At 35.6% G+C, this 15,698-nt stretch overlaps 1 protein-coding gene across 5 annotated transcripts in view; it reads right to left on the reverse strand.

Moving 5' to 3' along the window:
* Window positions 1-2,069: 2,069 nt before the first annotated feature.
* Window positions 2,070-15,698, reverse strand: part of guk1a (guanylate kinase 1a) — a 30,268-nt gene continuing 16,639 nt past the window's right edge. For 4 of the 5 annotated variants that reach the window (XM_015354154.2, XM_015354156.2, XM_015354153.2 and 1 more), the window contains 8 exons: window positions 15,524-15,637; window positions 14,001-14,042; window positions 12,027-12,101; window positions 8,459-8,555; window positions 6,599-6,737; window positions 5,051-5,135; window positions 4,699-4,784; window positions 2,070-4,143 (listed from right to left, as the gene is read on the reverse strand). In XM_015354154.2, the coding sequence (XP_015209640.1) occupies window positions 4,108-4,143; window positions 4,699-4,784; window positions 5,051-5,135; window positions 6,599-6,737; window positions 8,459-8,555; window positions 12,027-12,101; window positions 14,001-14,042; window positions 15,524-15,637 (674 nt within the window). In that variant the 3' untranslated portion in view covers window positions 2,070-4,107. The remainder of the gene's footprint in view (window positions 4,144-4,698; window positions 4,785-5,050; window positions 5,136-6,598; window positions 6,738-8,458; window positions 8,556-12,026; window positions 12,102-14,000; window positions 14,043-15,523; window positions 15,638-15,698) is intronic. The other variant, XM_015354157.2, reaches the window with a different exon arrangement.

The following is a 15,698-nucleotide window of genomic DNA, read 5'->3' on the forward strand; positions in this document are numbered from 1 at the left end:
TAAGGGTAGGATATTGACTTAACCAGCTTGACATAGTTATAAACTATTCAGAGTACCGAAACCCCCTAGATAACCCATACAGAAGTCCTGTTTAACAACCCCTTATAGAATTGTACAGTACTTCTAAGATTTGAGCACTGTTCAACATAGCATCTTTAATAATTGAGCCATACTAGAATTCAGTTCAGGCTCCAAATCTCATCGTATATACTTATGCATTTTGTTGATAATTAAGAATGATCAAATCAGTTATCAGGCTCTGACACCAGCTTGCTATGCAAGAAAATTGAAATGACTACTATTAACTATACTTCCTGTTGTCAGGGAATACCAAGCATAATACAACATGTTTTCTTACATTTCTGGCATTGCTATGTAATAAAGTAATAACCAGTCAACTGAATCTTTCTCTAAAATGGATACTAAGCTATTTGGAACATATTTCCTTATTGAAAAAAAGCATTACTGAACACAGATTTCTTGCAGTCTTAAAGGTAATACAAAAAGGAAATCAGTGTTTCCTCAGATATAAAACAGCAGATTCTGCTGTGTTGGTATGTTGAAGGAGGTTACTCATGCAGAAGATTCTTCATTTCACATTCTTCATTTCTTTAGGTTTTTGGTACGCCTGGAACTTCAGCCATTGTAACCACTTCAAGAAAGTTGATCAGTTTTTTTTGTTCACACAAATTTTCAATGCTGCTCATCATTCTTTTTAGAATGGGGTGGTTTTGATTAAAAAAAACATTTATCTACTCCACAACAATATTTTTGTCATAATTTCACATTTATCTCTTCCTTGCCTAATCAATGCCTTCTAGGTCTATATTAAATCAAACGTTTTCTGTAAATGTGCAATGTGGACTCTGAAAACCTAGTATCAGATGGTGACTTTGTTCTAGAAAGGCTGCCTGCATTTATTTGGTGTAAGCCTGTATTTATGTACTGGGTTTGTCTTTAGAGATCCAAGTGCGTTGAAGTTTAATTCTGGCTCTAAGATTGCAGAATTCAGAATTGACTTCAACATGGAAGGCTCTTTGAGTTAAAAACAGGATTCAGAATTGTTATATTACATGAAAAAATTATAATTTGATTCTCATTTAGTTTTATTACAATATTTATATTTATATGATAAATTACGTGAAGATTTCTTTTGCAACAATCCATGTGTTGCCGATTATAAAAACACAACATATCTACCAAATACAACAAACTTAATAATTTGACAGTAACTTGAATTTTGTTTACTGAATTATGAATAGTGTAATTCTTATTTCCAACTTTTTTGTCCATAATAAGCAAATATAGAAATACAAGTCCATATTAGTCCTATGACAATTTATGCTGAAGATATGCCATGTCATTCTCATCCTCTTGGCAAATATAAAAGAAGGAAATTAAGGCATTTATGCTTCAGTGCCACTGAAATTGCTTTACTAAAAGGAGGTGAATGCACATTGGATAAATCTCATGAAATTACATTTCTCCAGTTTGATGTATACAGACATGTAAAAGAAAACCACAAATAAAATGTCTGTAACACAAAATTTTACATGTGATACTTAAATGAGATGTGCAATGTGAGTTTACTTGCACTTGTCTAGTATACTAACCTATTAAAGTCTGGGCTGCAAATCACAGACTTTGAAGTTTTCCTTTGGAAGGAGATGTGTGGTATATGGGTCTATTAAGAGTGCATAATCTTGTTGTTCTAGTTCCTGTTCAGAAGAATACATCTCTAGTGCTAGGCAGGTGTCATCGGGATACGCTAAATAGGGCAAGTCGAGCCAGGGCGCCACACTACTCAGTGGCACATTCTTCTATTTTTCCTTTTTGTTTTCTTCTCGGTCCTCACTAACCTCACACCTCCCTCTCTGACGGGCCGTTCACTTTTACGGGTGCTTGCCGCGGCTCCTCCTACTCCCACATTGTTACATTTGTCAAATGCAATAACAGGATAAATTCATTCCTTATTTAGGGTACACTATAACATCGTTCCTGAGAGGTAGTGAGCATGTTTAGTTTAATGTGACCACTGTAGTTATGCTAGATGCAAATGACAACACCTGGAAAGTATAAAGTGCCACACGGCATTTATTAAACTAGCACAGCCACATACAGGTACATGTTACAGAAGCTCACAATAAGTAAGAAATGATTTCTCAAAGCATTATTTCATTCCACTGAAGGAAGGAGTGTTCCTATTTAGCATATTGCTATCATGCATTTCAAGTTGTGTGGCTGCTACGTGTGCTTAGTTCTTAGATATTTGTGCAGGACATAAAGTGGGTACAATTTCCTGGAATGGAAAGATTTGTAAAGAAAATCTTTTTTTAATTCAAGTTCTTGCACAAGAGATTTCTTCGCTCTCCTTTGTGCCATAAATTCTAGTACTCCTTCTTTGCCATTGTTAAGGTTTCCTGCTCGACCTTAGAATAAGACATTGTCAGAAGAGGTCAAAATAAATCATAAAAGGCAGGGTGCACTCATACTTGCAAACAAATCTTATTTTGACAGTTAAAAAACACATATAAAAAACAATATAAAATTTAGCCACTTAAATAATAAAATCAAACAAAACTGAAGGTGGCTTAATTGCTTATGGAGATCACTGAAATTGACTTTGTTGTCATCACATCATCTGAACTGTTAACATAATGTGTTATGTTTCAATTTCCAGTATTTTTTTTTCTTAAAAACACACACATTATTACATGGACATGTGCATTGTTCCATTAGCCAGAATATGAAACACAATTTGAAATTGTAAGTTATTTATATGAATATTTGTCTATATTACACCAAGGGTAAAATATTTAAAGGATCATTGCAGCATTGGTTTAGGAACAATTCTTAGAACAATAGTTCACCTCTTCCTTCATGGCTACACACGTTCAGGGCCTGGTCTTTGGCATTCTTGGGTTGGCTGACTGTTTTGATGACTCATTAATCAAAAGTTGATCAAACACTCTGTTGATATTACTTATTCCGTAGTTTTTTTTTCCTATACGAATGATTGGTTTGTAAAACCCAGTTCCAGCCACTTGCCAAGGTTTCAATGATAGGATACAAACTCAGCACACTTATGTTTACACTGCACTGATTATGGGATGACATTTAAGAAAGATGCATTTATGTTATGTATTGAGTGAAGACTGGGCTATTCCATTACTTCATACAGTATACAGATGGTGTCCTACAAAATACATAATACAAATAGACGTACAAATGTATACCAAAACAGACTGAGCAACAGAAACAGAAAATAATAGTAATGTTACTATTTGAAAATCACATAGGAAACAAAGTCATAATCTATAAAATTTTAACAATTTTTAAACTATTGAGCTTATTTGATAAATGTATTTTGCACTGTGAATAAAAGGTAGCTGGAACTTCACTAGGTAAAATTTTGTTCTAGTTACAGCATCAACACGTCAGAAATGCACACACTGAAGTGAGAACCATAAATCTTCCTTCAAATGTCTGCTAATGCAAGATGCCGACTGTCACCAGCTAGAAAATGTTTCAGTTTTTCAAAAGAAATAAAAAGTAATGAATAAATTCAGATCTCTCTTGGAAAATAAGCTATACATGATTCATGCATAAAACATTTTCTTTTATATGTACATTATAGTACAGTTAGCTGTAGAACATTAAACACTTGACTGTACCGTTGTTCCAGTTACTCTACTTCAATGATGACAAAATGTGGCCAAGACTGGGGAATATACATTTGTAATTAACGACATTTCAAAGCTCCTGAGTGCTGTACAGAGCAAGGACAAGTACAACTCCTGTATGCACTGTAAATATATATTTAAATATAAAAAGTCATAATATTAACCAGCTAAGAAAAACTGAATAAAATTGTCCCCTAATTATATACATGTAAACCTATAAAACAAAGTAACTGCCCCTTCGGATTGGAAAACATTACAAGTCTACCTGGGGATTTCCTAAATTAAAATTAGCAGTTAAAATACATAAGTACTTGTTCTAGTTAGAGTCCCAGCTGTATGAGGGAATGTTGGGTACTGGAATGGAAGGCTGCTGTTCTTGTTCTCAGGAGTGGCCTGTGAGGTAGACTTCTTTCATTTTAGTCTTTCAGGATTTTTGAGCATCCTGGACTTTATTGATTTCCTGTTGCAAAAAAGGTAAAAAAGTAAGCTTTTAGACAAACATTTCATTACACTTCAACATGTACTCAAAAATAAGTTATATGTTTGAAAGAAATAGTAGATGTTTAGTTTTATATCTGGCCATGCAATCTATTTCCCTAATATGGGTTGAAATTTTAATCTCAAGTGGTGGACAAAACCATTACATTTTAAATACGTACCATGGAAAAATGTATTAAAAAAATAAAGATCGTATTTTGTTTTACAAAGAATCTTAAAAACCCATCATCATTCTTTCATACAGTAAGTATGCAATCACAAAAAGGACTTGAATAATATCATTATTAAGTTAAACAGTAAGGACAAAGACAAACAAAACAACATGTTGACAGAACAGTGGAGTTACTTAGCCTAGAAATGTTAATGACAGAAGTTTGACCATGGCATATGAATCAACACAAAAATCACCAGTGACAAAATAGAAGTACAACTATAAGCTGTAAGACACAACAGGTAGAAAGCTTGTTCTTTTATCGTCTCTTCCATTTTACATTTAAAAATAACAGCACAAACTTACCTCAATGAGTACCCCTTTTAATTTTCCATATGCTTCTTCTAAATCATCATTGATAATTACAACATCAAAAAGACCAGATTCCTTACCTGAAAAAAAGAGAAACTAGTCAGATATTTAAATGTTAATTTCAAAAGATTACTCTCCTTAACTCCTTAACTCGTTCAACTCTGTATCGCCAGGTACTCATAAATACAATTAAAATAGCACACTTATTGGATACTTAGTGTGCAAATATGTTGCATGTGTGCTCAGACTCTTATTTAATTGGGTTTATGTACCTAAAATGTATTTGTGATAATGAAATCAATAATGCAAGGAACCTCAATCCCTTAAACTGAAAGCTGAAACTTACTGATCTCCATATCAATTCGAGCTGCTTCTAGACGTTTCTGTAAACTTTGCTCTGTTTCAGTCTGTCTGTCTCGTAACCGTTTTTCCTGGGGAAACAAAAATCAGTCCTTAGAGATTTATTTCTTTAAATATGTTTACTTGGCATTATTTACTATCACTATTACTACCTCAGTACATAATCCTTTCACATCAAAAATTATAACACATTGAGGAGCCTATAGGTTAGTGTTTATTTTTACAATAAACTTCAAACAGATTTATGAATGTCTGAGGTAAATCTTTTAAAAAGGTGTCTTTATAAAGTATAAATATTAAGTTTATGGTAAACTGCTCATCACCAAGTGCTGGTACACACATAATAGAAGCTTTGCATTACGTCACATATAGATTATGGGATTAATTTACATTTGTTCTCAAAAATGTTTTCCTTAACCACTCAATCACATTACTTTTATATCCTATATCAATCCTTTACCTCCACACACACCATTGTTTCACAAAGAAAATTAATAATGCATGGAATAAATTGCCTACTCATACTATGAAGGTTAATATGCTAAGGTATTGAAAACTTCAGTTTGACTCAGTGATAGAATTATGCAGAACATAAGAAAATATCAAGCTCTGATGTGAATAATTCATTCTAATCATGAAATCTTTTATGCAATCTTTCACCATTGAAATTCTTTAACCACTATGATCATTTTATGCCCATGATGTATTCAACTATCCTGCTACAACAGCTTGCATTGATGGGTAAAGAGTGGAGACAAAACAGGAGACACTAGATGTTTTAGTGAACACAAATTTATGTTCCACAACACCTTCTCAATGAACATATGCGGTTTTGTAAGAAAGTCAAAACAAAGAAGTGCTTACATCTTTGTTAAGCCTGGCACAGACAGGCAGACAAACTATGTAAAAATACAGAAATACACAAGATACACTAAACATAGAAAAGGGATCTCCATTTTTTTGTCCTCATGTTCTTTACTGAACACTGGTCTGCAGGTTGTCTAGTAGTTGAATGTCCATCCATCCATTTTCTAACCACAAGCCAGACTTCCCCTTCCCCAGCAAGAGTCTCCAGCTCCGTACCAGGTGCTCCCAAGCCGGCTGAGAGATATAATCCCTCCAGCGTGTTCTGGGTCAGCCCTGTGATTTCTTCTCAGATGACCGATAGATCTGCAGTGAGAGGCTCACAAGGGGCATCCTCACCAAATGCCCAAACCACCTCACCTGGCTCCCCTTGATCAAGAGGATCGATGATTCTACTCTGAGGTCCTCCTGGACTGCCAGGCTCCCCACCCTGTCACAGAGAAGTAAGCCCGAACACACTACAGAGAAACTCATTTCTGACGCTTCTGCCTGCAGTCTCATTCTTTTTGTCACTACCCAAAACCTCGTGACCATAGGTGAGGATAGGGAAGAACAAGAAGTACTATTGAAAGTAAGATGCATATACTCCATATGTAGATGGGTACTTTCTGAAAAGCAAAAACTGTATGTGGTTATTGATGAGAAAGAAGCACTGGCCTAGGACACTTACAAGGATCTCCATGGAGGGTGGCTGAATGGACACGTAGATGGGATTGAGGTCTGTCTTCTTGATGTTCTTCACACCCTGCATGTCAATGTCCAGGATACAAATCAGGTTTTTGGCCTGAACGTCCTGCACAGATGCCTTGCTGTAGAGAAAGAAATCTGTGTGATGTTGCGTTTCTGTAATATGCACACTCACTAATGTGTATCTGTGCAAAAATCCAACAGAAGAATTATATGCAGTTGTAAACCTCCATTACAAAGTCTTTTGGCATCAGTTTACCTTATATATAATTCATAACCCTTTCCTGGGGCTGGACACCCCAAATGTTTATGCAGTTTTGGAGAATTCTGTACATTGCTACACTCTGCATTCTAATCACTGGGGACTGCTGATCAGTTGAGATCAAACACATGTATTTCTGAACATAAATTGCTGGTTGTGAACCAACACGTCTATCTCTGAACATAAATGCTGGTTAACCAGCAGGTGGCACTACTATTTCAGGTTAAGAACAATTTTTGTCATAAGAAAGGTTCTGAGCAAAGAGGAAATGCTGAAGGTACAATTTAACTCTGCAAAAACATTGATTCATGCTCTAAAACAAATTTAAATTCTCTGCATGTTACAAAAGTCTAGCCTGTATTTTCTTTACAACATGATCTAACTTGGGAGATTCCTAATTAATTCACCCAAGCTGTTGCTTTCCAAAAGCTCCACATTACAAATTTTTAACTGTCTTACTTCAGGAAACTACATTCAACCTCGAAACCAGTGAAACTGAAATACACTCATATGAAAAGTAAGGATGAACCTACAAATCTTTACTGGACAGATTTACATTTCCAATTACTTTAGGTATCAAGGATACATCTTTCAAAATCATCTTGAATTGTCCAGGATTTGCAAAAGGAAAACAGCTTTTTTCCTGTAACAAGCCTGCTTTGATGGACACTAACACTCTTGAACTTTGACATGGCTAGGATTAGCAGTAAGAAATAGTTAAGCCCCCGGACTAATTATGTTTTCAAATGTTCCTTTAAACACCGACAGCTGTTCTCAGCAGATGACTTAAGGCTGTCCTCCGCTTAAGAGCGGTAAGTCAAACAGACTGACAGACGTGCCATCGCTTAGTCCCAATAAGAACTTTTAGATGGGTTATAAGAAATATTACGTTTGTTCAATTTTCTTGCAGCGTAAGTGGAATCACAAACTAATGTTTATTTGTAACATGTTTTTTAAAAGTGTATTTTATATACATTTAAAGTTCCATTTATAGTAAGGATTTGTCTCTTAAAACTTGTTACAGCCACTCCATGATATTTTACTTTTGAGGTTGGGGAGCTGGCTGCAAAGGAACAAATAGAAGTTAATTACACCAGAAAAGGAAATAGAAAAAAGAGCATCTGAACAAGCTGAAACATTCTGTTCTTTCTACTTTTCAGCATATAATTAACTTCTACCTGTTCCATGTTTTCAACCTGTGAGCAATGCCAGTAGTAGCAGAACCAAGAAATGGCAACATACAATACATACATTATTTTTGATTGCAGTTTGAAGTTTGAAAACCTTTTTTTCTACAAAACTAGTCTGTTTGATTGACTTTTGAGAGATAAAACGTCCACATTAAAAATAAGTTGTGTTATAAGCACTACTGGTATATATCCCGACCACCAGGCAAGTTGGTGATCTTGGCTAGTGAGAAATGATCCAATTCTTGACTACAATAAATTTAATGGAACCTTATGTACCAAATGGTGTTTGCCCAAAACTTACAGAAGAGGCGACTACTGAAAAACAGCTTGACATACCAAAATGTGGTCTACTCAACAAAAGAAAAGGTAGCAAGAAATTGATCCCACATACCTTGTTCCATAGATGTTACCAGAAAACTCTGCATTCTCGATGAATTCCCCAGAATCTATAGCTTTCTGCATTGCCTCTCTTGTCACATAATGGTAATCTTCAGTGGAATTGGGGAAAAAGAAAAGCCATTGTTCATATGAACGAGAAGCAGTAACATGGACAGCAAAGAAGCGGCTTCTGCTTGGTGAAAGTAATGAACATGAAAGCTCACTATGAAAAAAATGACACAAAATACAGCCATAAGCCATACAGAAAGCGGTTTATCCAAGTTCATGTCTCTCACACCACTGATTTTACAGGTAGAAGTGAATAACTGAGTGGAAGCATGACTGTCTTCTTATAAGACAGGGGTCCACATTTCTCCTTCAAGTGACCTCCTAGAACCCTAATAGTTTAGGGAATAGATTACTGGCTTCTTGTGGAAATATTACATACTTTTTTGTATTTTGTACTGCAGAAGAAGCCAGATATTGATTAAACATCATGAGCTTTCCTTTTATAGGACCATGTAAAAAACAGTTATTTTATCATTTTCAATTTTCCGAGATCAGTACATGATGCCATTTTTACCATCTTTTCTAGATGAATCATCTACAAACTAGGTATGAAAAGAAGCCCCGATTCTAATTTGTGTGACCTTTGTGGATGTGGATGAGTCTTTATGTTGTTTCAGGCCATAGCTAAACTCAAGCCTCCTTCCTGAATTTAAGATACTTCAGCAACTGGACATGGTTGCATTTGAAGAAAAGCAAGTTCTCCGAGTTTTCCTGGAAAACTGATAAAAGCCTTTCTAAAGCCTTTGTTTACATCTCAGACTCAGTGAGTCTTAAAACACAAAACAAAAGGACAATTCTAAACATGCTGTGGTAGGCCAGCAGTAATGAGGATTGCAGTTTCAGCTGACCTGCCACTACAGGTTTTTAGAACCTCTATTGTCTGTAAATAGGTTTGTGTGTGGTTTATTGATTAAACATTTGTCTGTGCTGAGAGCCACATTTTAGTAGTTATTAGGTGTATTTATAGGTTTCTGTTGAATAAAGACTCCTTGCACAGTACTTCTGCTGACCATCAGGATTGAGCCTGATGCTCAATACTCGGCTCTCAAGGGCCACCTGGTTAGATGTAGGCTTGTCCCATGTCTGACATGTTTTAATTCTCCCATCCTTTTTTTTTACCAGTTGACAGGACTGATTGGTTTTCTTTCCACTCACCTTACTGAAAAGATGACCATGTCAAGTAGAATTGTTAAGACTTCCCTGTTTTTCACTTACAAAATTTAGATTCCAATTTTTTCCAACAGTGTTACAAGAACAAACTTAATAGTATCTCGATATTTCCAACATAATGTACAGTTTCTTTTACAGTTAATGCTATTAACCGTAATCTTCAATATGTTTTTCCATCTCTAGGCTATTGGTATCTTAAGTGCCCAGCTATATTCTATTATGTTTACATAAGTAGCTATTAATAAAAAAACACACACAACTTACTCTAAAACACAGAGTAAGCAATAACATCTAACAATAAAGAAAAGATTAAATTTGCCTGCATTTCTACTCTATACAACGACTATTTCAAAATCACTGACACAACAATCATTTCTAACAGTTTCAATCTGAAGTGATCTAGTTTTTATTGATGTCTGTCACAATTAGTCTAGGGAAGCAGTTTTGCAGGGAACATCCTGCTCCATAACTGGAAATCTAGAATAATTCCGATGTTCAAAAAGTGTGACATGAAGGTTTGACATATAGTACTAGTCTCTCACAATTAGAAATGTTACCATTAGTCCTAAAGGGATACTGTTAGCAATAGCAGAATTCTTGAGGAAAACGGTAACAAAGAGGGTAAAGCTACTCAGCTACTAACTACACATCAACATACTGACAATCACAACTAAAGAGGAAAAAGAGATAAAGATTGAAAAACATAAGTAAGTAACCAGTTATTGTGTTATCTATAGTTAGCAATCTAGCAGTAAGATTGTCATTCTTTCAATAGGATGAAACCCATTTATCCCTCAGAAAAGTGTTTAATTTGTACTGGACTTTGCACAGAGATGCAGCCGAATCATGGAACAAACAAATGAAAGCCCTAGTATTTTTTTTTTTACTTGGAAATAAAGAGGGGTTTAAATGATCAAAAACAATTTAAATGATACCCAACGTCTTTAAGAATGACTTGGGGGCAAAAATAGACAGCTAATTTCTCGCCCTAGATGAGCACCTGAACTCTTAAATATGCTGTGTACACCACAACTCTGAGCTGGCAAGTTCAAAGGGGTTGTAATCAGATAATTGTACAGTCCAGTCTACCTTCTGTCAGCTCTAATAGGGCAGGTCTATTAAGGAAAAAACCAATGTGTACTGGCTAGGGCTCTGGACTTCCAATCGCAAGCTTGTGGGTACAGATCTCACAAAGGATACTTGTAAGGTTACCAATGCAATTAAAGAGCTAAAATATATATATATAAATGAACTACTGCTAGCTTCAAATTGTTGAACAAGAAGATTCAATTATCTTTCCAATAACCCAAGGTGATACCAAAACTGTACCACCTCCTGCACTGTAAAGTTACATGTTCTAAATTCATTTGGTAGATTCCTCCTTATTGCATTGGAATGGGACTTCTTTTATCAATCCCCATATGAATTCAGCAGCAATCTACAATTCCATATTGTTAAAACGTATCCAATCACTGCAGTATTGTGTGTAGTACTGTGCCTTTATTGAAAAAAAAACATTCCATATACGAGCTATTTAAGAATTGATTGCATTGAGTTTTTCACAATGACACCTCCAAAGTAACACCCTCTTATACTATAGATGTATGAAACCCATGATTTCCATCACGGGGAAAACCTTATCACGTCTTATGCTCAGTTGGAGGACCAATTTCAAAATTATACTATGCATTTATTACTTTTGCTGAAGCAGAAAAGAACCATTTTCAGGAAATCATAATTAATAGGACCACAGTTTTACCATAAACTTCAACCACTGTGAACAGGCACTACAAAGTTTGCCTGTAGGCTCAGATGAATTTAGTGCAGATTTTTCCCTTGTTAAAGAAAATGTGATTGATTAAGATGGTTGTCTGGAAAACTCATAGATCAAACACTTTGAGGATAATAAATGGGCTCCCTATTATCGAAACAACCTGGGGGGGAGGGGGGGGTATTAATGCTAACAATGAGTACTGAAGGTAATAATTATAATCAGAATAAACTATAAATCCTTAGGTGTTCTGAAAGGTGGATGTAGGTGTCCGCTCTTTTCGACAAGCAACAAGCACAAGCAACCCCAAGAAAGAATCAAAGGGGGCTATTTTCAAAAGCTTTTTACTCCAAAGTGCAAGTTTTGCCATTTTGAGTAAGAAGAACACATACTGTAGGTATTGATTCAAAGCCAGAGAATACAGCACAAAAAAATCAAACTGTCATTTGTAATATTCTCTGACAATTTTTGTCCTTTCAGAAGGTTAACCCTAAGGCCTATGTTCTGAACTAACTAAAAATAATTTGATCAACTGCATAAGAATTTCTAAACCAAGATAAGGAGTTAACACCTCTAGCTGATGAGAGGACGTCTGCTAGGGGCAATAAAGTTGTCGCCTCAAGAAGGATAGGGAGATATTTCAAGCCTATGGAGAAAAAAGGGTACAAAAAAAGTAGTTGAGCTCTTTTTCACAAAGTGAGACATGAATTTGAATTCTGGGCTTGAAATGATGGAAAGAGCATCAATGCAGTACACTTGGGAGTAAGAAGCGCTATTTTTTTCACACTGTCACTGGAATGAAGCAAAAAAAAGACTGGATGCCAAAAGGAAAAACATTTATTCTGCTACGCAACGCTAGTATGAAGAAAGTTTTCTTGGCATAGTACAAAAGATCCACAGAAGTATTTATTCCAGGATGTAACCTGCAATCCCGTTTATTCACTGTTTAGCTGAAGAACTGTCTGCATCATTACATCATAGCCTCAAATTCAACCGGCTGTATATTTGAATAGCTAATGAGGGGTAAAATAACGATAAGCATTTTGGGATAACAATACAAATACAGTACAGTGTAAGTACAGTGGAAAAAAGAACTAAATCATGATAACTGAATTTATCAATGTTTGAAAACTATGAATATTTGGAAAACAAACTACGACAGTATTAGTAATCCTTAGTAGTAATTCTATTCACGTTCTACAGCAGTGATATAGAAGCTATATTTCCTCTTATCCATAAAGGGGAGTTATGCAAAGGAATAATCAATACATTTTACAGGGTGACAAAGTGAGATATAGAAAAAGTGAGATGTAGAAGATAAGAGAAGCAAATATTGTTGATTTTCAACTGTCAATGCCATCTTGTTGCACTGTTACTACAATTAATATTAATATGTCTGTCATGTGCCAGTTTCTCACTTATCAATTAAAAATACCCGCTTACATTTGCCCAATATGATTTGACTTCTGCTTTAGTACCTTAAAGACACGTAGCCCTGTTAATATAAATATTGAGGCATACAAATTATTTTCAATTTAATCTTCAATTTCTCATTTAGAGTTATATACTTAAGGACTTCCTAAGGAACCAACAGCTCTTCTCAGAAAGTGCCAAAACACTTACGTACCCCAATGCTATTTCTACTACAGTATAAGTGAAATGAAAAGAAGATCCCTGACAAGATAAAAATGAAACACTGGTCTTGGTGACAGAAGGTGGCAGGAAATGGCTTTGTTCTAAGACCTCTTCCCATTGAAGTATTGTCTTTACATACACATGAGAAAACCCGCACACTTCCAATTTTTCAAAAGTCCCTAAAAAGAAAACATGCCTAAAAAGTAAAAAAAAAAATCGAAAACTGGTGCAAATGTGAGAGCAAATGTATCTAATCTTTTTGAACTGAAAGAAAGAACTAAACCTAAGATTAAATACACTATAATCACGCAGCTAAGTACTAAAAAAAATCACGAAGTACAAAACTACAGTGAAACTAATATGAGAAGTTTGTTTTACCTTTGGGCTTAATTAAATAATTTCTGTTTTATTCGGCAGAAAAGAAAATCATATTTTTGTGATCAAAGAATTACAAGATTAGCTTCATAAGATTAATCTCAACATGTTCATACTGTGTTCATCAAAATAAAGAAATATTCCTGTACATGCATACTGTATCATGTGGTTAGTAATTCTTGGCATTATTTTAAATGGCCTTAAGAGCTGTGCAATGCCAGTGCTTACTGAAGGTATGCATTACCTATCTGCCAAACATGTTCCCATATTCAGATCTGCAAATAAAATTGTTTGGGGTCTTTTCGTACCTATGGCAATAAGAAGAAAAGTTCTGGAGTTGACAAGGTAGCATAATACAAAAGTCTGAAGGAGATCTAAGCAAGTTAAACGGATAATTTAAAAAAAATACTGAAAGCTTTTTTGTGCTACATTTGAAGTGCTTAATGTAAAACATGTTAAAATGCAGTTTAAAATGAAAATAAATAAAGGGAGTATTGAAGTAAAATTAATATTGTGTATGTGCAGGAATACTCACCTTTGCCGTTCACCTCTCCAGGTCGGGGGTTTCGTGTTGTATCTAGAAACAAGAGACAGAGTGAGTTTATCAGAGCTCTTTAGTGGTTAAAAGCTACAGAAGAACTGGTAAGAAGCCATTCTTCCGCTCAACTTCAGATACTGGAATTTTATTCCATCTGCTACTGAAAATAACACATTTAAAAACTTCAGTTTTTCTTTTGGCTTTATACTGGTAGGGGTATGTTTTAACTTCTCGCTACAAATGAACTGTCTAGAGATAAAGGTGAAAAAAAATCCAAAGCAGTATTTACTAAGAATACAGTAAGGCCCATTCTGAATGTTCTATCCACAAACATCGTCAAGTGAAGCTTATACTATATATCATAGTTTGTTTACCAAAAACTTTATAATAGGTACAATTAAAAATACAATAGAATTTTCAGGTACATTAGTTTCCCACTTTTTACACAATTTTTAAGGCAATTTTGTAGTAAAAAACATCATGCAGTTATTATAGTTGAAAATTAAATTCCAACACAAATATTCATATTTTTTCTCTTTTTTCTTAATCTTGCCAACGTGTTAATTTGATAATCTTTGTAAACATCCTTCTACAGAAGTGGTGGATGGGAATATCAAAGGGCTGTGTTCAGGATCAGTAGGTTTCTGAAAGTCTTTTGCAATATCAAAAGACAAGTGGCAAATCAGCTACTCTGTATCAAAGATCCACCCATCAATTATAAGTAAGCTGCTTATTCTGATGATGACGTATGCAGAACACCAGAGCCAATCCCGGAAGCATAGTGTGCAAGTTCAGAGCACAGGACCAGCCATCTGATCAGTCCATCACAGGACCACAGAAATGGCAGATTTAGAAGAGCCGGTCAGGCCCCGCCTGGATGTGTGAAGTTAGAGGAAACTGGAACAATGGGTGACATATTATGTGAAAGTTAGGAAAACATGCAAACTCCAAACAGATGTCAGAGACCAGGAGCCTAGAACCGCAAGGCTGCAAAGCTAACCATCATGCCACTGTTCAAATGCCACTGACTTCTCATTGCCTTGGTTACTACTTGGTAAACTTCTTGACTGTATGTTTTGACAGTACAAGGCAGTGGAGAGTTTCAGAAACCTGCTGATCCTGAGAACCCCAGAGAGCCACAGAGCTAAACTGGCACTTCAAAACAGTGCCATGCCACGCCAGAAAGCACAAATTGAACAGAAAGGCAAACAGATACAGGAATAAAAGATACACAGACCATTACATTTAGAGGAATAATGGATTATTGTAAATTTCTGAAAGAAATGGAAAAGGTTCAGATCCTTTAACAAACATAGCACAGACTCCAAGCAGACAGAATGTACCTGAGAACTACAGAAAGTTAAGGCAGAAGGCAAAGCTTCACACAAGAATGGTGAGCCTGAGGCTTAAGGACGTACAAGGCCATACTGGGGAAGCCAAGACCCCCGAAGTATTAAGTCGATGAGATTCAGTGTCCAAGAGCCATAAAGCAGAAGATTAGGGTACAGTAAGATACCTACGTGAGACGCTGAAACCAAAGACCCCCTCGTACTCCTTGAGCAACCGTTTGAGCAGGGTGCTTTTTCCAGCTCCAGATGGCCCGCTCAGCACCACAGGTCTTGGTCCTGCCATCGCTAGAGGACAAACAGAGAGATATCAGAGGCTATCTAACTTAAGTCAATACTACTTTTACCA

Source organism: Lepisosteus oculatus, chromosome 6, assembly GCF_040954835.1.
Source record: "Lepisosteus oculatus isolate fLepOcu1 chromosome 6, fLepOcu1.hap2, whole genome shotgun sequence".
Classification (NCBI taxonomy): Eukaryota; Metazoa; Chordata; class Actinopteri; order Semionotiformes; family Lepisosteidae; genus Lepisosteus; species Lepisosteus oculatus.